Source organism: Notechis scutatus, chromosome 12, assembly GCF_049901735.1.
Source record: "Notechis scutatus isolate UNSWTSFEM ecotype Mainland chromosome 12, rNotScu1.2, whole genome shotgun sequence".
NCBI classification, from domain to species: domain Eukaryota; kingdom Metazoa; phylum Chordata; class Lepidosauria; order Squamata; family Elapidae; genus Notechis; species Notechis scutatus.
Genome location: NC_142020.1, coordinates 12,242,799 through 12,265,480, shown reverse-complemented (window position 1 = coordinate 12,265,480; position 22,682 = coordinate 12,242,799). Strand labels below are relative to the sequence as shown.

Genomic DNA, 22,682 nt, shown 5'->3' with positions numbered 1-22,682 from the left:
TCGGACTCACAGGATCGCTGTTCTGACCCGGCTCCCCAAACATGACAAAACCTTTGAAAGTTAACTCAAAAGATTCCTTGATTAAGAGTGCCAGGAGCCCCGACAATAAGTGTCTCTCTCAATGCAGGTTAACAAGTCAGTCCATCTGGCCGGAAGATAAATAGTTGTCTGCCACGTTTATTCATCTCCACCCCCTGCCTTTTATCCCCAGAGCTAGGGTTGGGCTTTGCTAGCAGCGGTGGCTCTTCCGTCCCAAGGACCGGCCCATAGATTTCCACTGCTCTCCTCTCCTCTGCCTTCTGTGCATCCAAGCAAATGGCACTGGACCCATCTGTTCCTCCTCTTCCTCATCAGCCACCTCCAGACCTGGGCACTGTTGACTCTCCATCTGAGGACGGCCCAGATTCCGCCTCTCTCTCTCTCTCTCTGGCAGATCCATTCCTTCTTCCCCCTCAGAGCTCTCAGGTTGCCCTGATGCTGATCCTGCCTCCCGTGCGGCCTCCTCCTCCGATTCGGCTGCTGGAGGGACCAGTGGCCAAAAGGCCACAACAATTGCTCTTGTGAGAGTAACATTTATAAGTTGTGTTAAGCTCACAAAAGGGAATCACATGATCTGGGGATGCTACTGTCACAAATATGAACCAGCTGCCAAGCATTCAAATCTTGGTCACGTGACGCAGGTTCCAATGGTCTTAAGTGTGAAAAATGGTCATAAGTCACTTTTCCCCCCAATGACATCGCTAAATGAACTGTTGTAAGTTGAGGACTACCTGTAAGGTATATTTACTGGGGTGGGGGTGGGTGGGTGGGAGAAAGAGACATGAGAAGGTCATTTGCTTGCTTGAAATTTTTATTGACAACTGCTTGGTCCCAAACACACAAAATACCACTTGACCCACAAAAGTGCCCGAACAAATTAAGACAAGTTTATTTGCTGTATTGTTCATCTTCCACCCACCCAGAGTGCATAGTTGCCTTGATCTGTTTTGTTTCAGAACAGTAAAGAAATCAAAATGTCCAAAGTGTCAGTTAAAGAATTTCATCACCTTAATTCATGTTCCAATCAGTCAAGTTACATTATTTTTTCCAAGCCTTTTTCTTTTAAAAAAACCCTTCATTAAATAATCTTGTGCTACGGGAGAAACAAAAAAAAACAAAACACCCTCAAATTTATCTGAAAACAGCACCGTGTAACTTTCAAACAGCGATTTAATTCCAAATGCCACATGGATTCATGCACGATGGGATTATTCTCTATGGATCACCTGGCCACATCTGTATTTCAAATAAAGAACACTACTGGACTTTTGATTTCTTTATTTTTTTTTCCACCCCCCAAAAAACTTGGGTCTCACTTTTTTTTTTTTTTAAAGATGACTTGCTCAGAACTGCAACCGGTTCTGTTAAGCACGACCCACAATCGAGTGACGAGGCCTTTGTTTTATGCAGGTTATAGATAAACAGACAGATGGTCTCACAAATACTCGGAACCACTAGAGAGAAAGGAAAAAAAATATATATCGAACAATCTGTTCCTATAAACTCTAGATCTCTCTAGAGGAATTGTAAAGCTATCCAACAGTGCCGTAATCTCAATCTCAATACAAAAAACTTCCAGTGTTTCTTTGCGTTCGTAATGGCTATATAATTCAGAAAGGTTCAATGTGTGGCTTTGTTTAAAAATCCTCTTTTAAACAAAATCCATTATTTTTCTTTTTAAAAGTACCTATAGCCATCTGGTGGTATTTTTCCCCCGTTTAGTTGCTGGCTATGAAATCCCAAGCCTTTTTAATCCCCCAACCTTGTCCATTATAAAATATAATAGTTACAAAATATATATTTTCCGCGTTCGGTCAGTGGAAACCTCGTAATAGGTTCTTCTCCTTTTGACAAGCAGTAAAAAAATTTCCACTCCTGGCAAATACAACCCATTGTAAGTGCCAAGTTTACCCGGGCAGGGGTATAATAAACCTTTGGAAGACGTTTTTAAGGTCTTTCTTTCTCTCTCTAAAAAAGAAGGCAAAAGGATCCCACTGACTCAATCTCTTCTTTGAAGGCTTGCCCATCTAAAAGCCAACAACTACAACAATCACAACCGCACACACACACAAAAAAATACCCCAATAAGAACTGGAAGCACAAAAAAAAAAGAAAAAAAAAGACCACGACACACAAGAGCAGCTTTTCAGCACTTAGGAGGAATAACAACCAGACAAGAGTTTTAAAAAAATCACTTTCTCGATTCATACTAAGCTTCCCGTTTATTAGACGTTTAAAAAGTTTCGCAAACAAGGTTAGGCCCCTAACCTTGGCCATTCTACCTCCTGCTCCCATCTCGGCACTGCGGAAGCATCATCGCCTTTTCCGTCTTAAAAACTTCCCGTCGCCTCGCCGCGACCCATGATTTATGCATCTGGATGCATATTTTACTTTCTTGAAATCTCAACGGTCCCCGTCCGTCCCTCGTCCCCTTCGAGGGAGCGGCTGCAACCCGAGGCTTCTCACGGTGCCTTCAAAACGCACGGCACCGAAATGGTTTCCCGCCCCCTCACCCCACCCTCACACTTCATCTCAAATCGGCATCCACCGGCAGCGCTTATAAAAAAGGAAGCTTAAAAACCATTTCCTGCAAGTTTCTTCGACGGAACTGAACTATCACAGAAGAAGGCCTTTTTAAAAAAAGAAGGGTGTTTTTTTTTTTTTTGGTACCAAATCGACCGACTTCTCGGAGTTTGTTGGGTTTTTTTTTAGTTAATTTACAAGTCATCGGGAAAAAAAAAAAAGAAAACGAAACCCAGTTCCCAAGTTTTGCCCTGACGAAGCTAAAGACCCCCACCGCCTATTCCCACCTAAGTGACTGTTTTAAAATTCCTCTCGGGAGGCACATTTTGCACAACAAATTATGCACTGCGTTGTTATTTCCCCGATAACAAACAATCGCAAAAGTAGAAAGCCCCGAGAGATTTAGGCGTGATGTGTAGGTATGACATCTTGTTTGGGTATCGGGTGACTTTTAAAAAAATCCGTTCTCTGCCAAGGGTGCTTGCATTTGCTTTTGTCGACATGGGACAGAATAAAAAAAAGGGTAAAATGTTAGATCGCTCTTAACAAATATTTTGAGATTCTAGTAATAGTAATAAAAAGGAAACTGCCCCGCTTAACTTCGGTTAAGGGTGTGCAACGTACTTGCACAGAAGGCAGTCAGAGTGACAAAAGAAAACAGGTCGGTGGCTACACTCCCTCCAGACAGTGATTAAAAGTAATAAAAAAAAAAAATATATAGCCGACTTTATTTCCTGTGCAGTCTTAACGATACGAGGCTTTTTCACACCGGGTACGAGATTTAAAGCTTGGTTACGGGTGCAAAGGAGAAGTTGGCTGCCAATTTCACGCGGCTCTTCGGCTGCTTTCGAGCTGGACTGTCCATGGCTTTTCGGCATGCCGGCTGTTCAGATGAGGAACAGGGAAGTGCCGAGTTGTTTTGGGTCGCTTTAGATGCTTCGGAAAAGTGACCGATTTCTTTGTTAGCTTCTGAAGGACCAGCAGCCTTCTCCTCTTCAGGACCCATCGCCATCTCTGGAAAAAAAAAAAAAAAAGGGGGTGGGGACTGTTTAGCTTTGAAAATGTAAGGTGAAGGTATAGTTAGTGATGGCGAACCTTTCTTTGGTGGTGTGCCGAAAGCGTGCGCGCAGGGACTCACAATGCAATGCGCCCCCCCATGCACGCGCAACACCCCCCCATCCCTTTACCTGCACCGAGGATGCGTGCACCTCCTAGCTGATTCTCGGCCCGTTTGAGGCTGTTTTCGCCCTCCCGGAGGCTCGAGGGAAGCCTTTGGAGCCTCAGGAGGCCGAAAAACGGGCCCGTTTAGGAACTTCCGGTATTTCCGGAAGGCCTGTTTTTCGGCTTCCCGAGGCTGCAGAGGTTTCCCTTGAGCCTCCGGGAGGGCAAAAATGGCCTCAAACGGGCCAAAAATCAGCTGGGAGGCGCGCGCACGCACAGTGCAGGTAAGTTTGGCTGGGGCTCGCATGCCCGCACAAATGGCTGTGTGCCATCTGTGGCACGTGTGCCATAGGTCCGCCATCACGGGTATAGTCGTAGGAGCGTTACTCATCTCTGTTTCAAGGCCATTGAGCCAGCGCTGTCCGAAGATATTTCCGTGGTCATGTGGCCAACATGACATCACGGAGCACTGTTACCTTCCCACCAAAGTGGTACCTATTTATCTACTTGCATTTGCTTGCTTTTGAACTGCTAGGTTGGCAGAAGCTGGAGGGAGGACGGCAGCTCACTCCATCATATTGCGCTCAGGTCTCAAACCTGCGCTGCTAGCTTTTCATCAAGCCGTTTACTGATTCTTCAGACATCTCTTACGACTTTAAGGGTAAACACAACACATTCCCATTTCATAATCCCTTGGACTACAAAGAGATCAGATTAGATCTGAGTCGGTCTCCAGAACCAGAACTTAAGTCTTCCAAGTTTTCAGATTTGTGCTTGGGAGACTAAACCTCTGGTTCCGGTGACCGACCCAGACTGGATCCTGCAATATTATACTGAAACATGTATATTTGCCTTCATTTGTGAGATCAGATCTATCAACCCAAAAGGAAATCAACTGTAACAGTCCTTTGGAAGGACAGATAACTGAAGCCGAAGCTCAAAGACTTTGGCCACCTAATGAGAAGAGAGGACTCGTTGGAGAAGACGCTGATGTTGGGAAAGATGGAAGGCAAAAGGAGAAGCGGAAAGCGGAGGATGAGATGGTTAGATCATGTCATCAAGGCAATGAACATGAGTTTGGGCAAACGCGGGGGAATTGCAGAGGACAGAGGAAGGATCTGGCATGCTGTGGTCCATGAGGTCGCGAAGAGTCAGACATGACTTAGCAATTGGACAACAAAAGTTTGTCATGCAGGAAGGGAGCACAACACAACCTATGCCAATCGTTAGAGCTGCTGAAAACCTGGATAGAAATGTAAGCAGATAGGATTTTACTGCTTGGGTTGCCTTTTATTCAGAATTTATGAAATAGGAAGAAGGGGAAATGAGAGAGAAAATGAAAGCTACTGGACGGACCAAATTACATGGGAAGAACCAAGGGACCATTTCATGTTCCAAACAATTCAGTTTTGTAAAGGTAGAAATCAGGTTTGGCTTTTTTTTCTGGATGAAGAAGAAGAAGAAGAAGAAAAGGAAAAGGTCTGGACAGATTTGTTCAGCTTTAATAAACGGTAATCTTTCATGAATGCCAACGTGTCCAAAAGAAAAAAGAAAGTTAATGAACTTGACTCTGAATATGGCAAAGTAAAAGAGGCTGCCTTCAGTTGAATTGTTACTATTTCCACCGAAGAAATGCAGCCTGTCGGATGAGGTGGTGTTAAAAATGTTCACATATAAAAGAAAAATGAAACTCGGAACTCTTAAGAAATGCTCAGCTTATGCTGGAAAGAAAAGTTGTTCACTCGATTTCTTTAAGGTATAAACCGGGTAGACCAATCCCAGAATTTGGAGCCAATTGGAATTCTGGGAGATGCAGTTTTCTGATATATCTGTAAGGTCAATTTGCTAAGGAAGGGCTCCTAAAAGTAGCACTTTTTGCTTCTATTGAGTGGAGCCAGATTTTCAAAGGCGACGTTAACCTTTACCAGAAGGGATTGGTGAATGCTCTTCGAAACGGATGAGATCGGTTGATTCAAGAACCACTGGATCTGGTCTCAGCTGCGGGGAGGGAAGGCAGGAAGGGACCGGCTCGCATAAAAGATCGACGGGGGATACCTTGGGGAGGCACAGCAGCTCTTCCTCGGTTTGATGGGAGACTGCAAGAGAGGGAAGAAAAGGAAGACGACAACTCCTTAGAAACTGACAAGGGCAGTGGACCTCAGGACTCGCATTTAAACGCAAGCTTGCAAATTCACGCTTGGTTCTTGTAGTAGGGTCTAGCGGTGAAGACATCCTGCTAGTAAGTGGGAGGCCTGAGTTCTAGTGCTAGTCCCATCTTAGCCATGGAAGCCAATTGGGTGGTCTTAGGCCAGTCAGTCCCTCTCTTTCTCAGCCCAACCCATCTCACGGGGTTGTCGCTGTGGGGAAAACAGGAGGAGGAAGAAGGCAATTGGATATGTTTGCCACCTTGAGTTATTTGCCAAAAAATAAATAAAAAAAAAGGCAAGTCACAAATAAATAAAAAGAATTGGGCTGGGAATTAAAAGAAAGGAAAAGAACAGCCCTAATTCTATCCATGCTCCATGGCTGATCTACTCTTTATTCTCTTTTCTTAGAACATAATTATTACCTAATAAATGTTATTAGACCATACTATTATCTTTTGGCTTATCCATTCAAGGCCTACAAGTCTCGGCATTGCTAGGTGCAAAAGAGTGGCCAGTCAATCAATCCATTTACCAAGGTTGGGTGCCTCCAGGATTAAATCTAAGGATTTGTCCGCTCCTGCTGCCTTTGTGGATTGTCCATCTCCATCGGCAAGTTCATTCTCGTAACTTTCGTCAGCCAGGGGAAGACTGGGAGAGCTAAAACGAGCTAACAGAAGGGAGGAGATTAGCAAGCATTCCCTTTCGACAGACAATCTTATAGGGAAAGATATTTGAGCTATATTTCCCACCCACCCACAAAAAAAAAAGAAGAAGAAAAGTTAACTCCCAGTGGGGATGACTTACTTTTCATGTCGTTCTTCAGAACAACAATCTTCTTATGGCCGTGGCCTTTTATCCATACTACCTAATTAAAGGCAAGAAAAGACCACAGGTGAGATGGAAGTTAAGATGAACCTACAGTAGGTAGGCTTCTTGCTGCCTTAAAGGTCCCCTTATACTCAGCATTCTTGCAATCTTCCCTCTTTGGTTAATTGCACTCACACTTTAACTGGATGAGTCCCATGAAAACGTTGCAAAATTAGCCCAAATCACGATTTCATTGTAAAGTTAAGACGGCAGTTGCTGCTATGCCCCATTCGATGCAGGCAGTCTCTGCTAGCAACATAAATTATGGGCTCATTGATGGTCGTTAAGTTGAGGGCTAACTTGTACAGATTTGCGAAGGAAGGGATGAATAAATAAATCTATTGTCAACTCACAAAATATTTCTGTGGTTTTTTTTTTAGAGTTGCCAATAGAAACGGAGGAGGGAACAGTGCAGCAGCTTGCAAACTGAAAGTGCATTCCATAAATGTTTTCAAAGATAGTAACTAGGTGACTGAAGTTTCTGCCGCGCAAAATTCTAACTGGAGAGCATAATTGATGACTCCTGGCTATGGATGTGTCCCATTGGAGAATATGAATTACGATACACCCAGGGGGTGGGGGGAAAACCAGGGTCAAGGGTGACAATGAATGATGTGTCTCAGAGTCAGCTACACCCAGGCAGTGCCGGCATGTTAACTCCCAATAAATCCTTTCGAAGTTTTGGAAGTTTGGCTCGAGACTCATGATTTAATTGCGGGGTAACTGCCGGAATCCTGACATCTATTCTTTTCTGGAAAAAATGGATTTGACATTCCACAAAAGTATTTTAAACAAAACACCCCTGAAGCAATACAGCTGCCAGACGCCATGAGTTGCCTTCCCGAGAGAATTTTATTCACAGATTTCTGAACGGCTAGCCACGTTTACTTTAGTTGTTATGAATTTTACAGGTCAGCTAAAGATATAAAATGGACATTTTCAAGTGAGAAGGTCGAGAACGTTAACAGCAGGATGGGCCCAGTTACGATATCGTAGGAAAGTAACTCCTTTTAGTTCTAAGGGAACAATAGGGGAGCCAGGGTCTGAGGGCCCATCCGGTTATGACGACTACGGAAAGCTACGATTTGGAGCAGGGGTCGCCAACCTTTTGGACCTCAGGGACCACCAAACTCATAATTTTAAATCCCACGGACAAGAGACCCTGGGAAAATCCCCAAAAAAGACTGCAGGAAAATCCCCCATCCCGTTTTCCTATTGATCGATCGTTCTTTATTTGGGATTGAAGGATACCATCTCCAGCTCCGTTCTCAGGGGGAGAGAGAGAGACTTTTGGCTTCATGCAAGGAAAGCAGCAGAAGCCGCAGAAGTCTTTCTTTCTCTCCCCCAAACTCTGCCAGAAAGGAGTCTTTTGTGCCGGCACAGCCTCTTGGAGCAGGGATGCCTTGCAGGGTCCCAAAGACTCATTTCTGGCAGAGTTTGGGGGAGAGAAAGAAAGACTTCTGCTGCTTCCCTTGTGTGCAGCCAAAAGCAGAAGAAGAAAGAAGTGGAAAGAAGCAGCCCCGTGGCCAGGCTAGGCATGTGGGGCGAGTGGGGCAAGTTCCCCCCCTCCGTCCTTTCCCCCCTCCCCCCCACTACCTCGTGTTGTTTGCAATGCAAGCGACACAAGCCTTGTGTTGCCACGGACCATGTGGGCGGCGCAGCCTTGTGTTCCCGCGCAGCCTGGATTAATTGTTTTGGGGGTAACATTTCTCTGCGGACCACCACAATTTTCTCATGGACCACCGGTGGTCCCTGGCCCACTGGTTGGCGACCACTGATTTGGACAGTTAAGAATCCTGCCCATTTTAAGAGAAAAGAGAAAACCAGGAGTCGCTACAAACCGATGGAATTGCCCCCAGAAGCTCCTCAAGGTTATTGAAGCCGTAGGTATCGGGTTGAAGGGCTTCTCCTGTGTATTTGCTATAGGCTGATGGGAACTCGTGGAGGAAGATCTGCTGGTAATGGTAGGTATGAAGCAGCAACCTCACTTTCTTGGCAAAAATATACAGGTCTGTAAGCTTCACATATTCTGCATCACCATCAATAAAAACCTGTAGGCGATATCAAGAAAGGACTTCCATGTTAACTAGTCCTCATGGCTTTCACAAAGGAAGGAATATTCTTGAGTATGAACTACACAAAGTCCTCGGCTTGCAAAAGTTGATTTAGCGACTGTTCGAAGGCACTGGGAAAAGTGACTTTTCACACTTACGACCATTTCAGCATCCCTGTGGTCACGCGATCGAAATTCTGAAGCTTGGCCACGGGCTCATATTTATGACGGGTTGCAGCATCCTGGGAGGCTCACGGGAATCCCCTTTTGCGACCTTCTGACAAGCCAAGCTGGATTCACTTCACAACCGTGTTGTCAACTCATAAAATATTTCTACGGTCTTTTTAGAGTTGCCAACAGAAAGGGAGGGGGAGAGCAGTGCAGCAGCTTGCAAACCGAAACTGCATTCCTTAAATGTTTTCAAAGATAGTAACTAGGTGACTGAAGTTTCTGCCACGCAAAATTCTAACTGGAAAGCCTGATTGATGACTCCTGGCTATGGATGTGTCCCATTGGAGAATATGAATTATGATACACCCAGGGGGTGGAGGGGAAAACCAGGGTCAAGGGTGACAATGAATGATGTGTCTCAGAGTCGGCTACACCTAGGCAGTGCTGGCATGTTTACTCCTAATAAATCCTTTTGAAGTTTTGGAAGTTTGGCTCGAGACTCATGATTTAAATGGGGATAACTGCCGGAGCCCTGACATGTGTCACTAACTTAACAACTGCAGTGATTCTCTTAACAATGGTGGCAAGAAAGGTCATAAAATGGGGGCAAGGTTCACTTGATTGTCTCACTTAACAACAGAAACTTTGGGCTAAAACTGGGGTTGTAAGCCGAGGACTAGCTATAGAAGATGCAATGTATTTGGAAACCAAAAGATCCCATCCTTGGCATGGGCATTTTACACCCTCCAGATGTGGCTGGTGGTCAGCTGGATTGTGGGGTCCTTAAGTGTTCTCTGAGCTTTCTTCCAGATGTTTCCATTACTCAACTAGGTGACGTCATGATGATGCTACCTAGCTGGGTGACGAAATGTCTGCGAGAAAACCGCCAAGCTCAGGGTGCATCCAGGACTCCACCGTTCAACCCTGAACCACAAATATTCTCTTCCATCACCCCCTGGATCCCACAACTTGTGGGTTATGACCCATGTTGAGGCCACATTACTTCTGGGAAGGTTGGAACCATCCGTACCAACCCTCAAAAGACTTCCAAGGAGATCAGAAGAGTTCACCTCAAATGGAATGGAATGTTTGACTTTGTAAAGTTTTGCACAGCTCCAGTCTAAAATTAAAAACCCCACCCCGTGGCATTTCAATTCCAACCCATTTGCTAGGTTGGAGAATGGCTAAATCTATACTATAGAGGAACATGGAATAATTAACTATTAGGGCCTGCAGACCCAGAGGGACCTTTCCTCTCCACGGCCTCTGTGTTAGGAGCCCAGCTGTCCTCCTCACCTCGATAAAATAAGGCACGCTCATCAAAAGCTCGATAAAGGTCATGAAGCCGTATTCACATGGGTTCAGGACAGTCCCCTGGACAACCTCGTAACGCCTTTTAAGCTCCTTCACAGAAACCACGGTGGCTTCGTCCAGCGTCATGAGGAGCACCAGAAGGTGTGAAGTCAGAGTCCGGAGGGGTTTTTTATTGATCAGCTGTAGCTGTTTCCCAGAGTCTGTATTGACCACCTGGAGGAATTGAAAGAAGACACCAGATCAACCTTCCATCCTATTGACGACAAGTCCCAATCACTGGCAGAGTTACAGGAGGCGGGAATTCTGGGAGGAGGACACGAGATTGGGGAAGAGACTGTCCCCGTCGTTCAGAACTCTAGAAGGAAGATTTCACAAGGGGTTTTGAGTTGCTGGCGTTTCCATGTGGTTTGGATTGCTCAGCTCAAGGCTAATTTTTCCTCACGTGGCATCTGTTCTGAACAAGGCTTCCTGAGACCGTAATTAAGCACACAGTTCTGACCAAGGCTTCTTCCCAAGACCGTAATTAAGCACACACTTACTCTTGTTTTATTTCAATGCTGGGAATTATGTTTATTCCCAGCTGGTAATGAGTCTCAAACAGTCCCTCGAGATAAGCACCCACCTTTCTCTCCTTTGAATTGCTGCCAACAACTAAAGTGCCAAAGTAACTATAAAAAAACCAACCGAAGTACAAAGTCCACACAAAGCTTCAAGGATTAATCCGAACAGAGCAAACGACTTTGCTTCCTGCAAAGGTTTCTCTACCTTTGCACTTCCTTTATACCTTATGGGAAGGGCAATCACCTCCCAGCCTTACTCCCAAATTGCCCCTTTTGTCTCAGCTGCTCTTGCCTTCTAGCAGCTCTGTGCACATGCACACTAGGAACAGGCTCCCTTTGTTCCTCTGCCTCGCTGCTGCCAGGCTCCGAAGGCTCCCGAGTCAGCACCCCACTCCCAGATGGTCCTGGCCCCATCTCTGTATTGGATGCAGGACCCTTGTCCGAGTCCTCCCCAGACTCCCGGACTGGTCCCTATTCTTCCCCACTGTCCAATTCCACTGCCATCTGTACAGGCTGCCAGCGAACCACAAGAGCACCTGGAAACCTACCTTGATGACATGGCAAAGTTTCTGCATCAAAGCTGGAACGGAGCCAACATCGTAGTCCTGGAGACGCAATGGGTAGCCAAACGTTTTAGCGTATTCGGCAAGGACGTCTGCCATCAGGAGGCATTTATCCTTCTGGGAACGGAGCAGCTTCACAAACTGGGCAGCTAAAGCTTTGACTTGTTCTGTCTCGGTTAGTGTCAGGATTTTCTCCTCGCCGCATTCCAGGACCTGGAGATGAATGTCAGCTTGGGTTATTCAAGGGCGCCCGGAGAAGGCAATGCTAGAATACTGAGAGCAACTGTAGGATCCAAAGCTCAATAGCTTTTTCTTTCAAAAGCCATGAAAGGCAAAGATAGCAGGTAAATATCTCTCTTGGGTTAAGCTGGATTTCCAGCGAGCTCATGAACGTACAGGTAGTCCTCATTTAGCAACCATAATCCTAATCCCAGAACAAGCAGATTAGGAAGAGTAACCTAGAATGTTATCATCATGTACATTTTGGACACGTTGACTACCTCTGCATTTGATTATGTAAACACCGTGTTATCACCCAGTCCACATGTATTTCAATAATGTGAAATATAGTTCTTTTGTGACTACGGAAGGATCCTAGGCGGATTCCCCCTTTTACTCCACCTCCAGGATCCACCATTTTTTCTCTTACAATTGCCTACCTGTAAGACGTCAGGTATGGCTTCAAAAAGTTCAAGGAGTTTGGTAAATCCATAATGAGCCAGTTTGCACTGGCGCCCAAAGTGATGGTGGTAGGAAGGGATGAATTTGTTGAATGGCATGCGGAAATAGGGCTGGTGGCGCAGCAGATCGATCACCTCTTTGCAGAACTGCTTTGTCCTTTCAATTTCTTCCTTGGTACGTTCTGAAGATGGAAAAGGAGCACATTTAGCAATGTTTCTTTAAAGTGTGGCCTGAGGAGCCCTCCTCCAAGCTGCTCTTGGGGCCCCGTAAAAATCAAATTTATTTGTACCCTACTTTCATTATTTTTGTAAATAACTCAAGAGGATGAATATATGGAATACTCCGTCCTCCTTCTCCTCCCCCCACAACAACTGTCAGGTGGGTTAGAGGGGAGAAAGTGACTGGTCCAAAGTCACCCAAAGTCATGCCTAAAGTGGGACTAGAACTCACAATCCCCTGGTGACTGGCCCAAAGTCACCCAGCCTATGCTGGGACTAGAACTCACAATTGCCTGGTGATTGTCCAAAGTCACCCAGCCGACTTTCATTCCCAAGACAGGACTAGAACTCACTGTCTTCTTCTTTCTGGACCAATACCTTAATCACTACAACAAACTGGCTCTCACCATCAAAGTTATTTGTCAGATATTGAGGATATTTTCAAAGATTTAAAATGGTGTCATTCTTCCCAGCATTATCTTTAATTTGCTAAAATATAAGGCTTTTCCATGAAAAATATCTAAGGGGTGTTTAACATTGCTGTTTTGCACAACCCAATCAATAAATATTCTACAACGGCGATATTTTAAGTTTTTCAATACGATAAACATCAATAAATATAACCCATACAGACAAAAGCTCTTTTAGGGTCCTCCATCATTTTTAAAACTGGAAAGGGGATCCCCAAAAAATAAAATAAAATTAAGGAGCACTGATATAGTGTGAATATTTGGGAATGAAGTCAGGATAAATCCGGCTTTTCGTTCTCTGTCATCAAACCAATTGAATTCTGGTCTACACAAAGCACTGACATCTGCAGCATTTTCTGAATTTCCAGGATTATATTTGTGCCTTCTGCCTTTTTTTTTTTTTTTAAAAAAAACATTTCATGGGTTTTGTTCATTTTCCAGGCTTGACACCCTGCCTTTCCTTCAGGAATTGAAGAGAGAATCTTAAAACCGTCAGCCTCGCGGGCATCTGTCTAAATTCAGTGTCTTTGACAAGCGTGGTTTTTATTGACTCTCTTTGGAAAGATTTATGGAGCTTAAAAAAAGGGGGGAGTATTGGAGGTAAGGAGTGGAGATCGCAAGATTTCCCGCAACTGAAATCTTTTCTCTCTAAAAGACGATCTGTTTCAAAGTCCATTAGGGTGGAAATAGCTTTTATCTTCTCACTAGCTACAGTCCTAGTCAATCGAAACAATAAATAAACCTCACCAATCAATAAGTAACAGCCTGCCTGGCAAAATGGGCTATTTTTTTTATTCCTTAACTCAGCTGGGGATTTACACGCTTGTCTCCTGGATCTTCACCGCTCTTTGAGAATAACACCTCCTCCTCCTGATATTTTGTCATAATACAGGTAGTCCTTGCTTAGTCCTATTGCTAAGCAGGACTGCTCTTGAGTGAGTTTTGCCGCATCTTACGACCTTTCTTGCCATGGTTGTTAAAGAGAATCACATAATTCATTTAGTAACACGGTTGTTAAGTGAATCTGGCTTCCCCATGGACTTTGCTTGTCAGAAGGTCGCAAAAAGAGGAGCCCATGACCCCGGGACACTGCAACCGTCATAAATATGAGTCTGTTGCCAAGCAGCTGAATTCTGATCATGGTGGATGCTGTAATGGTTGTAAGTCACTTTCTTCACTGCTGTTGTAACTTCGAACGGTCGCTAAACAAAACTGTTTTAAGTTGTGCACTGCCTGTATCCACCTTGTTTGACAAGCAATGTTGAGAGAGAGACACACACAAGAATTTTACTGAAGTTTTCAACAGATGGTGTCATGCCCATCAGAGTCTGAATCCGAGGAGGAAGACGAATAGCTGACAGGGAGTGGGAGTGTGGCTTTGTTGGCTATGGAGAAAACTGGGGAAGGGCAAAGTCCAGCTGGGCAGAGCAGGGGAGTGGTAGAACAAGGGAGTGGTAGAACAAGGGAGAGGGAGTTCAGAGGAAGACCCAGGCCCACCCCCTCTTCCTCCTAGGGCACGCAGGGAGGAACGGAGAAGGGAGCAACGTGAGTTGCATGGCTTATGGGGGAGGAAAGGGCCGATTCCCTTCACTAGCCACAGCTGGGAATGAAAGTTTAAAAGAACTGAATGCTGCATGTGCCTTCACGTCTGGAATTCTTGCTCCTGGCCCTGCCAAACTAATTAATTCATTTTGGCTTGATTGGACTTATTGTTAGTTTGTGTTGACCATGTTTTGGACTTGACTCTCTGCAGCCAAAGGCTGTTCCTGGGAGAGTTTTTCTCCAGCCAGAAGATAACCTGGACATTGGGGGCAAAGTTGCAGCTAATAAAGGGACTCTTAATGATTATCTGACTAGGTTGCCTTTGTGCAATGCCCCAGGTCATCACAGACAGCAACATACCTCTCTTCGGGATACAAATGACCATTTCATTATCTTGCTGAGACAAAGAAATGGTTGTGTTGGGAATTTCGGATATCAGATCCACCAATTCACACACTCCGTATTCTGTGACGTCCCAGTCTTTCGAGAAACACCTACGAGATTAATAATTCAGGCAAAACACTTAAGGGAAAAATTCTGCATTAAGATCAGGCTGTAGAACTAGCTAAGCAAGCATAAAATTGAAGCTTTCTACTTGCTCATGGTAAGCCTCTTATTGGGAAACCAAAAGAAAAGCAGGACATTTTTCTGAGGTTTAAAACCCAGCACAGAGGAAAAAAAAATTTTTTTTTTAAAAAAATGTAACAATCGTTTGTCAAGCTATGTATTTACTGGAGCGCTGTAAGGTATTTCTGTAAATCTTCATTTTAGGATATATGCGATTTACTGCCCACAGGTTAAAGATTCCAAAGTGATAATGGTAATTTGATGGAAATAATAATAAAAAAAAACCCAGATATATTTGGGAAGAGACCCTCCCTCACAAATCGGCCCATTTCCGGTATTTTTAAAACCAACTTTAAAATCAATCGATTTTAAAATCAACTCATTTCAATTCCTTCCATTCTGTAAACTTCTAAACCTCGAGGATTTTACTTTTTTCAGGTAATTTTAATTCAGAGAGAAGAAATCAGTATCTCCTTTTCCGTGAAAAAAAATAAAAATGGCTCGCTTGAAACCCCAATTTAAAATTTAAATTTAAAAACAAACAAACCAAGAAGGTAGTATTTTTTACATTTGCGGTTGGAAATGCAAAAAGATACCTGCCACAGCTATGCATACCTACCAGTGATAAGCATGTAAGAATTCTTTGACTACAACTTGCTTACTGGCCTGGGACTTCACAAGCTTCAGTAAGTCTTGAGTGAATCGCTTGACTTGAGCCCTGTGCGTTAAGGTTAACAAACGCCTGGTTCCTATCCCGAGAATCTGAGAAGGGGGAAAAAAAAAACATTTGTAGGGAGATCTATGGTGAAGCTTGAGCGCTCATAAATCAAGTTATATTTCTTGTGGTTCGCCGGCAGCCTGTGCAAATGGCAGCGGAATCAGACAGTGGGGAAGAACGGGGATCCGTCCGGGAGTCTGGAGAGGACTCAGACGAGGGTCCTGTGTCTGATGCGGAGATGGGGTCCGGACCATCTAGGAGTGGGGTGGTGACTCCGGACTCTCCGGAATCTGGTAGCAGCGAGGCAGAGGAGCAAGGGGAGCCTGTTCCCAGTGCGTGTGTGCACATAGCTGCTAGAAGGCGAGAGCAGCTGAAACAAAAGGGGCAACTCGGGAGTAAGGCTGGGAGATGATTGCCCATCCCCTAAGGGATAAAGGACAGACCAAGATGACAAAACCTTTGCAGGAAGCAAAGTCATTCGTTCGGTTCAGATTCATTCTTGAAGCTCTTTGTACTTCGGTTGGTTTTTTTCTCTCGTTCATTTGATACTTCTGTTATTGGCAGCACTTCACAGGAAAGAAAGGTGGGTGCTTATCTCGAGGGACTGTTTGGGACTCATTAGGGGCTGGGAATGAAAATAATTCCCAGCGTTGCAATAAAACAAGACTTGTTTTTAAAATAAACATGTGCGTAATTACTGTCTCGGAAGCCTTGGTCAGAACAATATTTCTCTCAATTAGCGTGAAGGACTGGGACCAAAATCTGAATTCAAAACTCCACAGATCTGGACAAGACCAAGCCAATAGGATGTCAACCCTGAAGTGAGCCTGGCCGAAGCCATCTGGTTGCCATACAGCAGTGGGAGGTGGGGAAATAGCTAGATGGGATTTTGTAGCCAAAACAATGACATTTTCCCATGGGAACCAAGGTCATTTTCACAGGTGGCTGGCCAGAGGAGGGGCCGGTAACCCAGCAATCAGCCAGCACCTGGACTGGACAGCATGACCAGTGACTTTGGGGGCAGGGAGGGGAAAACTTTTACTTTTAATTAGGTGAAAGCTGCGAGAAACCTCAGTCAGCTTTCATCAGACTGTGCCAAAATGATGTCATACAGGTAAGAGATAACAGATAATCAGAGTTGGAAGGGACCTTGTAGGTCATCTAGTCCAACCCTCCTGCCCAAGTGGGAGACCCTACACCATTTCTGACAAATGGCAGTCCAATCTCTTCTTGAAAGTCTCAAGTGATGGCGCTCCCACAACTTCCGAGGGCAACTTCTGTTCCATGGGTGGATTGTGCTCAGTCAGAAAAAATGTCTCCTTATTTCCAGGTTGAATCTCTCCTTGATCAGTTTCCATCCATTATTCCTTGCCTGGCCTTTGGAAAATAGCCTGACCCCCTTCCTCCTCTCTGTGGCAGCCCCTCAGATATTGCAGCACTGCTATCATGTCTCCCCTGGTCCTTCTCTTCCCTAGTCTAGACAGACCCAGTTCCTGCAACCGTTCTTCGTATGTTTTAGCCTCCAATCCCCTAATCATCCGGGTTGCTGTTCTCTGTATTCGTTCTAAAGTCTCAACATCTTTTTTATAGTGTGGTGACCAAAACTGGATGCAGTACTCTAGGTGTGGCCTTACTAAGGTTTTATAGAGTGGTATTAGGACCTCCCTTGATCTTGATTGTATCCCTCTGTAACTGAAACTTAGGACTGCATTAGCTTTTTTGGCTGCTGCTGCACACTTACTGCAGTATCCAAGAAATGGTTCTTTGAGAAAGTTGAGTGCCCCTGAGTTTGTTTTCTATGAGTGCATTCCTCAGAACGCTGACATAGGAATTGTGAGGACTCCTCAATTTTACGACAATTCGGAGCAGCGTTTCTGATGCAAAGCAAGATGGTAAGTGAGTCGTAAGCCGCCTAGAGCCACTTCTTTCCTCTTCGCATGATGCCAGCTCCCCCTTTCAAAGCCAGCCCTTTGGAGGCCAACCTCTCTGGCAAGGAGCAGAACACCTGGACTCACCTGCAGGACGTGAGGCACGGATTCCAGCAGCTCTATCAACTTGGAATACCCATAATCAGACACGCGGCATTGCTTGGCAAAATGGTGATGGTACATGGGGATGAACTTGCTGACGGACATAATACAGGAGGGCTGGTTTTTAAGGAGATCAATCACATCTCTACTGAACTGGATGAGTTGTGGGTTGCCCACGGGGCTCTTTGAACGGAGCAGCCAAGGCTCTGGAACAGAGGAAAGAAGACCAAGGAGGCATCTTTACTTGCAGGAGAAGGCAACAAACCTCATAGTCAAAGAGCAGAAATTGGAGGAAGTACCCCATTTAGAATAGAATAGAATAATGGAGTTGGAAAGGACCTTGGAGGTCTTCTAGTCCAACCCCCTGCCTAGGCAGGAAACCCTACACTACTTCAAACAAATGGTTGTCCAATCTCTTCTTAAAAACTTCCAGTGTTGGAGCATTCACAACTTCTGGAGGCAAGTGGTTCCACTGATTAATTGTTCTCACTGTCAGGAAATTCATCCTTAGTTCTAGGTTGCTTCTCTCCTTGATTAGTTGCCATCCAATGCTTCTTGTCCTAATTTCAGGTGCTTTGGAGAATAGCTTGACTCCATCTCCTTTGGGGCAGCCCCTAAGATATCGGAAGGCTGCTCTCCTGTCTCTCCTGGTCCTTCTCTTCACTAGACTAGCCAGGCCCAGTTCCTGCAACTGTTCTTCATATGTTTTAACCTCCAGTCCCCTAATCATCTTCGCTGCCCTCTCTGTACTCTTTCTAGAGTCTCAACATCTTTTTTACATTGTACATTTGTAAGACTAACTGCCTGAGGGAGGAGTCAAAAGAGGAATAAGCCTGGAGTCTTTATGTTCCCATCAGTGGTCTACGTCCAACCCCATTTTGAATTTTGTTCACTTTCATCTAGTGCCAGTTTAGGGATGACCGTCAGTTGGCTAGTTTCTTGTGTGTAGGCATGAGCAACATATCATCTTAACTGAAACTTAACGTGTGGTCCCAATTCTTTGAGAAACTAACCCCGTTTACTGGAAATGAGAAAAGGAAAAAAGTATAATCTGACGCTGTTCTTTTCAAACGTTTCAAAGGACAACTCCCCTAACACCATGAATTTAGGCTATCTGGCATGGATGGACCTGAACAGAGGTGGGCTTCAAGAAAAATTGTTTAAAAATTTTTAGCAACGGGTTCTCTGCCTGGTTGCTGGGTGGGCGTGGCCTAGTTGGCCTCCTGCACCATGGTGGGGAGGCTCTCGGGAAGCCAGAAAAGGGCCCATTTCTGGCCTTCCCAAATTTCTGAGAGGCCAGTTGGGGGACCGGAGTGGGATTTTGGGGGTTCTCCAAACTGCATAGAACCTTAGCTAGGGGCTCTCCCGAAACCCTGCAAACCCCCACCAGCCCACCCATGGACCTGAAGTCCCCAACTCCAAGAGAACGTTGGGCTGTCTGAAAGCAAGCTTACATTAAGTAAAAAGTGGTTAAGGCACCGGGCTTGAAAGCGGGAGAGGGTGAATTCAAGTCCCTCCTTAGCCATGGAGGTTGACTGGGGGCAGGGGTGGGATTCAAATTTTTAAACACCCGGTTCTGTGGGCGTGGCTTAGTTGGTGGGCGTGGCTTGGTGGTCATGTTATTGGCTGGGTGTGGCCAACTCAATATCACTCATATCGAGGCATGTGTCTCCTCCTCCTAAGCGTGAAAAATGTCACATAAGTCACATTTTTTCAGTGCCATTGTAACTTTGAATGGTCACTCCACACAAACAAAGTACCAACAAAAGAGGGGAAAAGAAACTCCAGAGACGTTCCTGAGACAGGAAGTCTAGTCCTGCCAAGAATGTAATAAGGGTTAACGGAGAGGCAGTTTCTGTAAGCAACACCAGAATGTTTCCTTCCTGCCTTCCTTACAGGATTAGGCCTGTAATTTCTTCTAACAACTGGTTCTCCGAACTGCTTAGAATGTTAACAACCCGGTTCTAGCGAATAGGTGCGAACTGGTAGAATCCCACCCCTGGCTGGGTGACCTTGTGCCAGTCCCTCTCTTTTAGCCCAACCCACCTCACAGGGTTGCTGTTGTTGTGGGGAAAAATAGGAAGAGGAAGATCTGTTGGGTATGTTCATTGCCTTGAGTTATTTATAAAAATAATAAAGGCGGGATACAAATGAGTACAAACAAACACACAAAATGTGAGTCCAAAAAGTTCATGGTTGCCAGTGGGCAATCTCCCCCCCCACCCAATATACATCCATTTTGTGTGTGAACAGAGTTAGTTCTGGGTATCATTCATATTAATCAAGTTCACCACAACAATATTAGTAACCTCTATCACATTGTTCACATTTAAGTAATCCTCATTATAGTGTTTAAACATACATCAACTAAAAAACAGCTAACCCCTCATCTCCGTCTCTATTTTCATCTATTTCTTTCTTGTTCAATCTAAACATTTCTTTATTATAAACAAAATTAATATTAGGTATCGTTCATATTGATCCAATTCACGCTAAGAATATTAGTAATCTCTATCCCCCTTATCCAATTTAAATTATTCTCATTATATCATTTGAAAAATACATAAAAGAAAATGCCTAACATCTGTAAACTTCTGGTCTTTCTATCTACGATTTTTATTCATCCTATTAAAAATTATATTCTAATATTGCCAGCGAGCCATCTTGGTAGGCTGGGAAGAGAAGAGTTCTACCAAATCTCACATCGTTGGGATTGTCTCCCGCTTCACGGGTTGTCTTTGCAAATTCAGACCATGGGGGGAGAAATGGGACGAGTGGTCAAGTTTAGGTAGCCAGCTAAGACAGCGACCAAGAAGGAGGAACATAAAATACCTGTGGTGGGAGGTGGCGGTTTATTATGTATCCATTTTACCACTTTGATGCCGTTTTGTGCCGTAGCAATATTAACACCAGGAACGCAGGAGATAAGGTGCTCCAGAGGGACGCCTCCGTGGCCTTCTGGAACCATTTCTAGACTGTTGAATTCTGAAGCATAACAGTCTTGGAAGCTATAAAAAAAAGGGAGGGGGGAAAGAAAATTAGCTCAATGCTTGTAAGGTAAAAGTTCCCCTTGCACGTACGTGCTAGCTGTTTCCGGCTCTAGGAGGCGGTGCTCCTCTCCGTTACAAAGCCGAAGAGCCAGCGCTGTCCGAAGACGTCTCCATGGTCATGTGGCCGGCATGACTAAACACCGAAGGCACACGGAGCGCTGTTCCCTTCCCACCAAAGGTGGTCCCTATTGTTCTATTTGCATTTTTACATGCTTTTGAACTGCTAGGTTGGCAGAAGCTGGGACGAGTAACCGGAGCTCACTCCATTACGCGGCGCTAGGGATTCGAACCGCCAACCTTTCTGATCGACAAGCTCAGCGTTTTCGCCACTGAGCCACCGCACCCCTTCTAGGATGCGGTGGCTTATAGGGCTATTTATATTCCTCTGCTTGTGAACAATCTTCGGGTAACTACTGGAGATCAGAAAACAAAAAACAGCACCCTATCTAATCAAAATAAGCAGTGGTACACTTCGGATTGGATCATAACTGCAGCGATAACGGATTAGTAAAAAACCAGAAAACCCAGCAAGGATCCTGAACGTGGGCATTGCAGACTCACATCGGTTCTGAATATTAATTTGAAGAGTTGGATGCATCTCTACCCGTTCTTTAAGGAGCGTAAGATATAACCCACAATGCTCTGTTGCCAGGTTTATCCACATAAAATGGGTTCGGCTGAAAGTGAGTGAGGAGCCAGGAATCTTCCAGGATGTAAGAATGGACTGAAAACCACACTCAGACTTTCCACCTACACCACACTACCTTTAGATGTATGAGTCATTTTATAAGCAGAAGATGGTTTTATTCTATTCATAATCCACAATTAATAATTTGAGAAGTAGCAATAAAGGGGAGTATTTGTAGCTCAGGGTCAAAATGAGGTTCCTTGGGGCACTCTGAGCTTGTTTTCTTGCAGGTTTCATTACCCAACTAGGTAATATCATCGGTGCACTCAACACTGTTCAACTATTACAAAGTCTGCACTACTATTACTGTTAATCTTCTCATCACTCCTTATCACCCATCCCCTCCCACTTTTGACTGTATGACTGTAACTTTGTCACTTGTATCCTTAGGATTTTATATGGACTGTTTCCTAGTGTGATTTGATTGCTTATTGTACCCTATGATTATCATTAAGTGTTGTACCTGATGATTCTTGACTCTTGACGAATGAATCTTTTCTTTTATGGACACCGAGAGCATTTGCACCAAGACAAATTTTCCTTGTGTGTCCAGTCACCTTGGCCAATAAAGAATTCAATTCAATTCAATTCAATTCAATTCAATTCAATTCAATTCTAATCTAATCTAATCTAATCTAATTCTATTCTTATTGTACCTTAGGACTATCATTAAGCGTTGTACCTTATGATTCTTGACTCTTGAGACAAATGTATGATTTCTTTTATGGACACTGAGAGCATTTGCACTAAGACAAATTCCTTGTGCGTCCAATCACACTTGGCCAATAAATAATTCTATTCTATTCTATTCTATTCTATTCTATTCTATTCTATTCTATTCTAATTCTATTCTATTCTAATTCCTATTTCATTCTATTCTATGATGTTACCTAGTTTGGGTAATAAAATGCCTGCAAGAAAATAAATGTATGGAGGTTCTCAGTCCTTCAGGTCCTGGTTGTCCCAAAGGTCCTTTTTCAAGAGGCAACTGGACTTCCTTGGGTTTTTCTTCGAAGACGTTTCGCTTCTCGTCCAAGACGCTTCTTCAGCTCCAGAGCCTCTTGAAACAGGACTTCTGCAAGAAAACAACCAAGCTCAAAGAGCACCAAGGTAACCTCCATTTGAGGGGTTTATGTGGTTTCATAGCTTTCTGATGTTTATTGGCAAGAAATTGGCAATCCTTTCTTTTCTATTCAGCAAATCAGACCTTCAGATTGAAGCTACGCATGGCTGCGTTGCGTGGTTGGGTTTGATTTCACAAAAATTTGGCACCATGTCAAGCAACTGTTGGCAAGAGATGCAAAAAGGCACCAATGACTG

At 44.4% G+C, this 22,682-nt stretch overlaps 1 protein-coding gene across 3 annotated transcripts in view; it reads right to left on the bottom strand.

The window, feature by feature from the left end:
* Nucleotides 1–1,093: 1,093 nt before the first annotated feature.
* Nucleotides 1,094–22,682, bottom strand: part of MARF1 (meiosis regulator and mRNA stability factor 1) — a 43,158-nt gene continuing 21,569 nt past the window's right edge. For 2 of the 3 annotated variants that reach the window (XM_087942118.1, XM_087942119.1), the window contains exons 16-27: nt 20,457–20,632; nt 17,610–17,830; nt 15,496–15,638; nt 14,670–14,803; nt 12,058–12,260; nt 11,384–11,611; nt 10,258–10,488; nt 8,579–8,788; nt 6,675–6,735; nt 6,403–6,537; nt 5,649–5,819; nt 1,094–3,576 (exon numbers count right to left, since the gene is read on the bottom strand). In XM_087942118.1, the coding sequence (XP_087798244.1) occupies nt 3,344–3,576; nt 5,649–5,819; nt 6,403–6,537; nt 6,675–6,735; nt 8,579–8,788; nt 10,258–10,488; nt 11,384–11,611; nt 12,058–12,260; nt 14,670–14,803; nt 15,496–15,638; nt 17,610–17,830; nt 20,457–20,632 (2,146 nt within the window). In that variant the 3' untranslated portion in view covers nt 1,094–3,343. The remainder of the gene's footprint in view (nt 3,577–5,648; nt 5,820–6,402; nt 6,538–6,674; nt 6,736–8,578; nt 8,789–10,257; nt 10,489–11,383; nt 11,612–12,057; nt 12,261–14,669; nt 14,804–15,495; nt 15,639–17,609; nt 17,831–20,456; nt 20,633–22,682) is intronic. The other variant, XM_087942120.1, reaches the window with a different exon arrangement.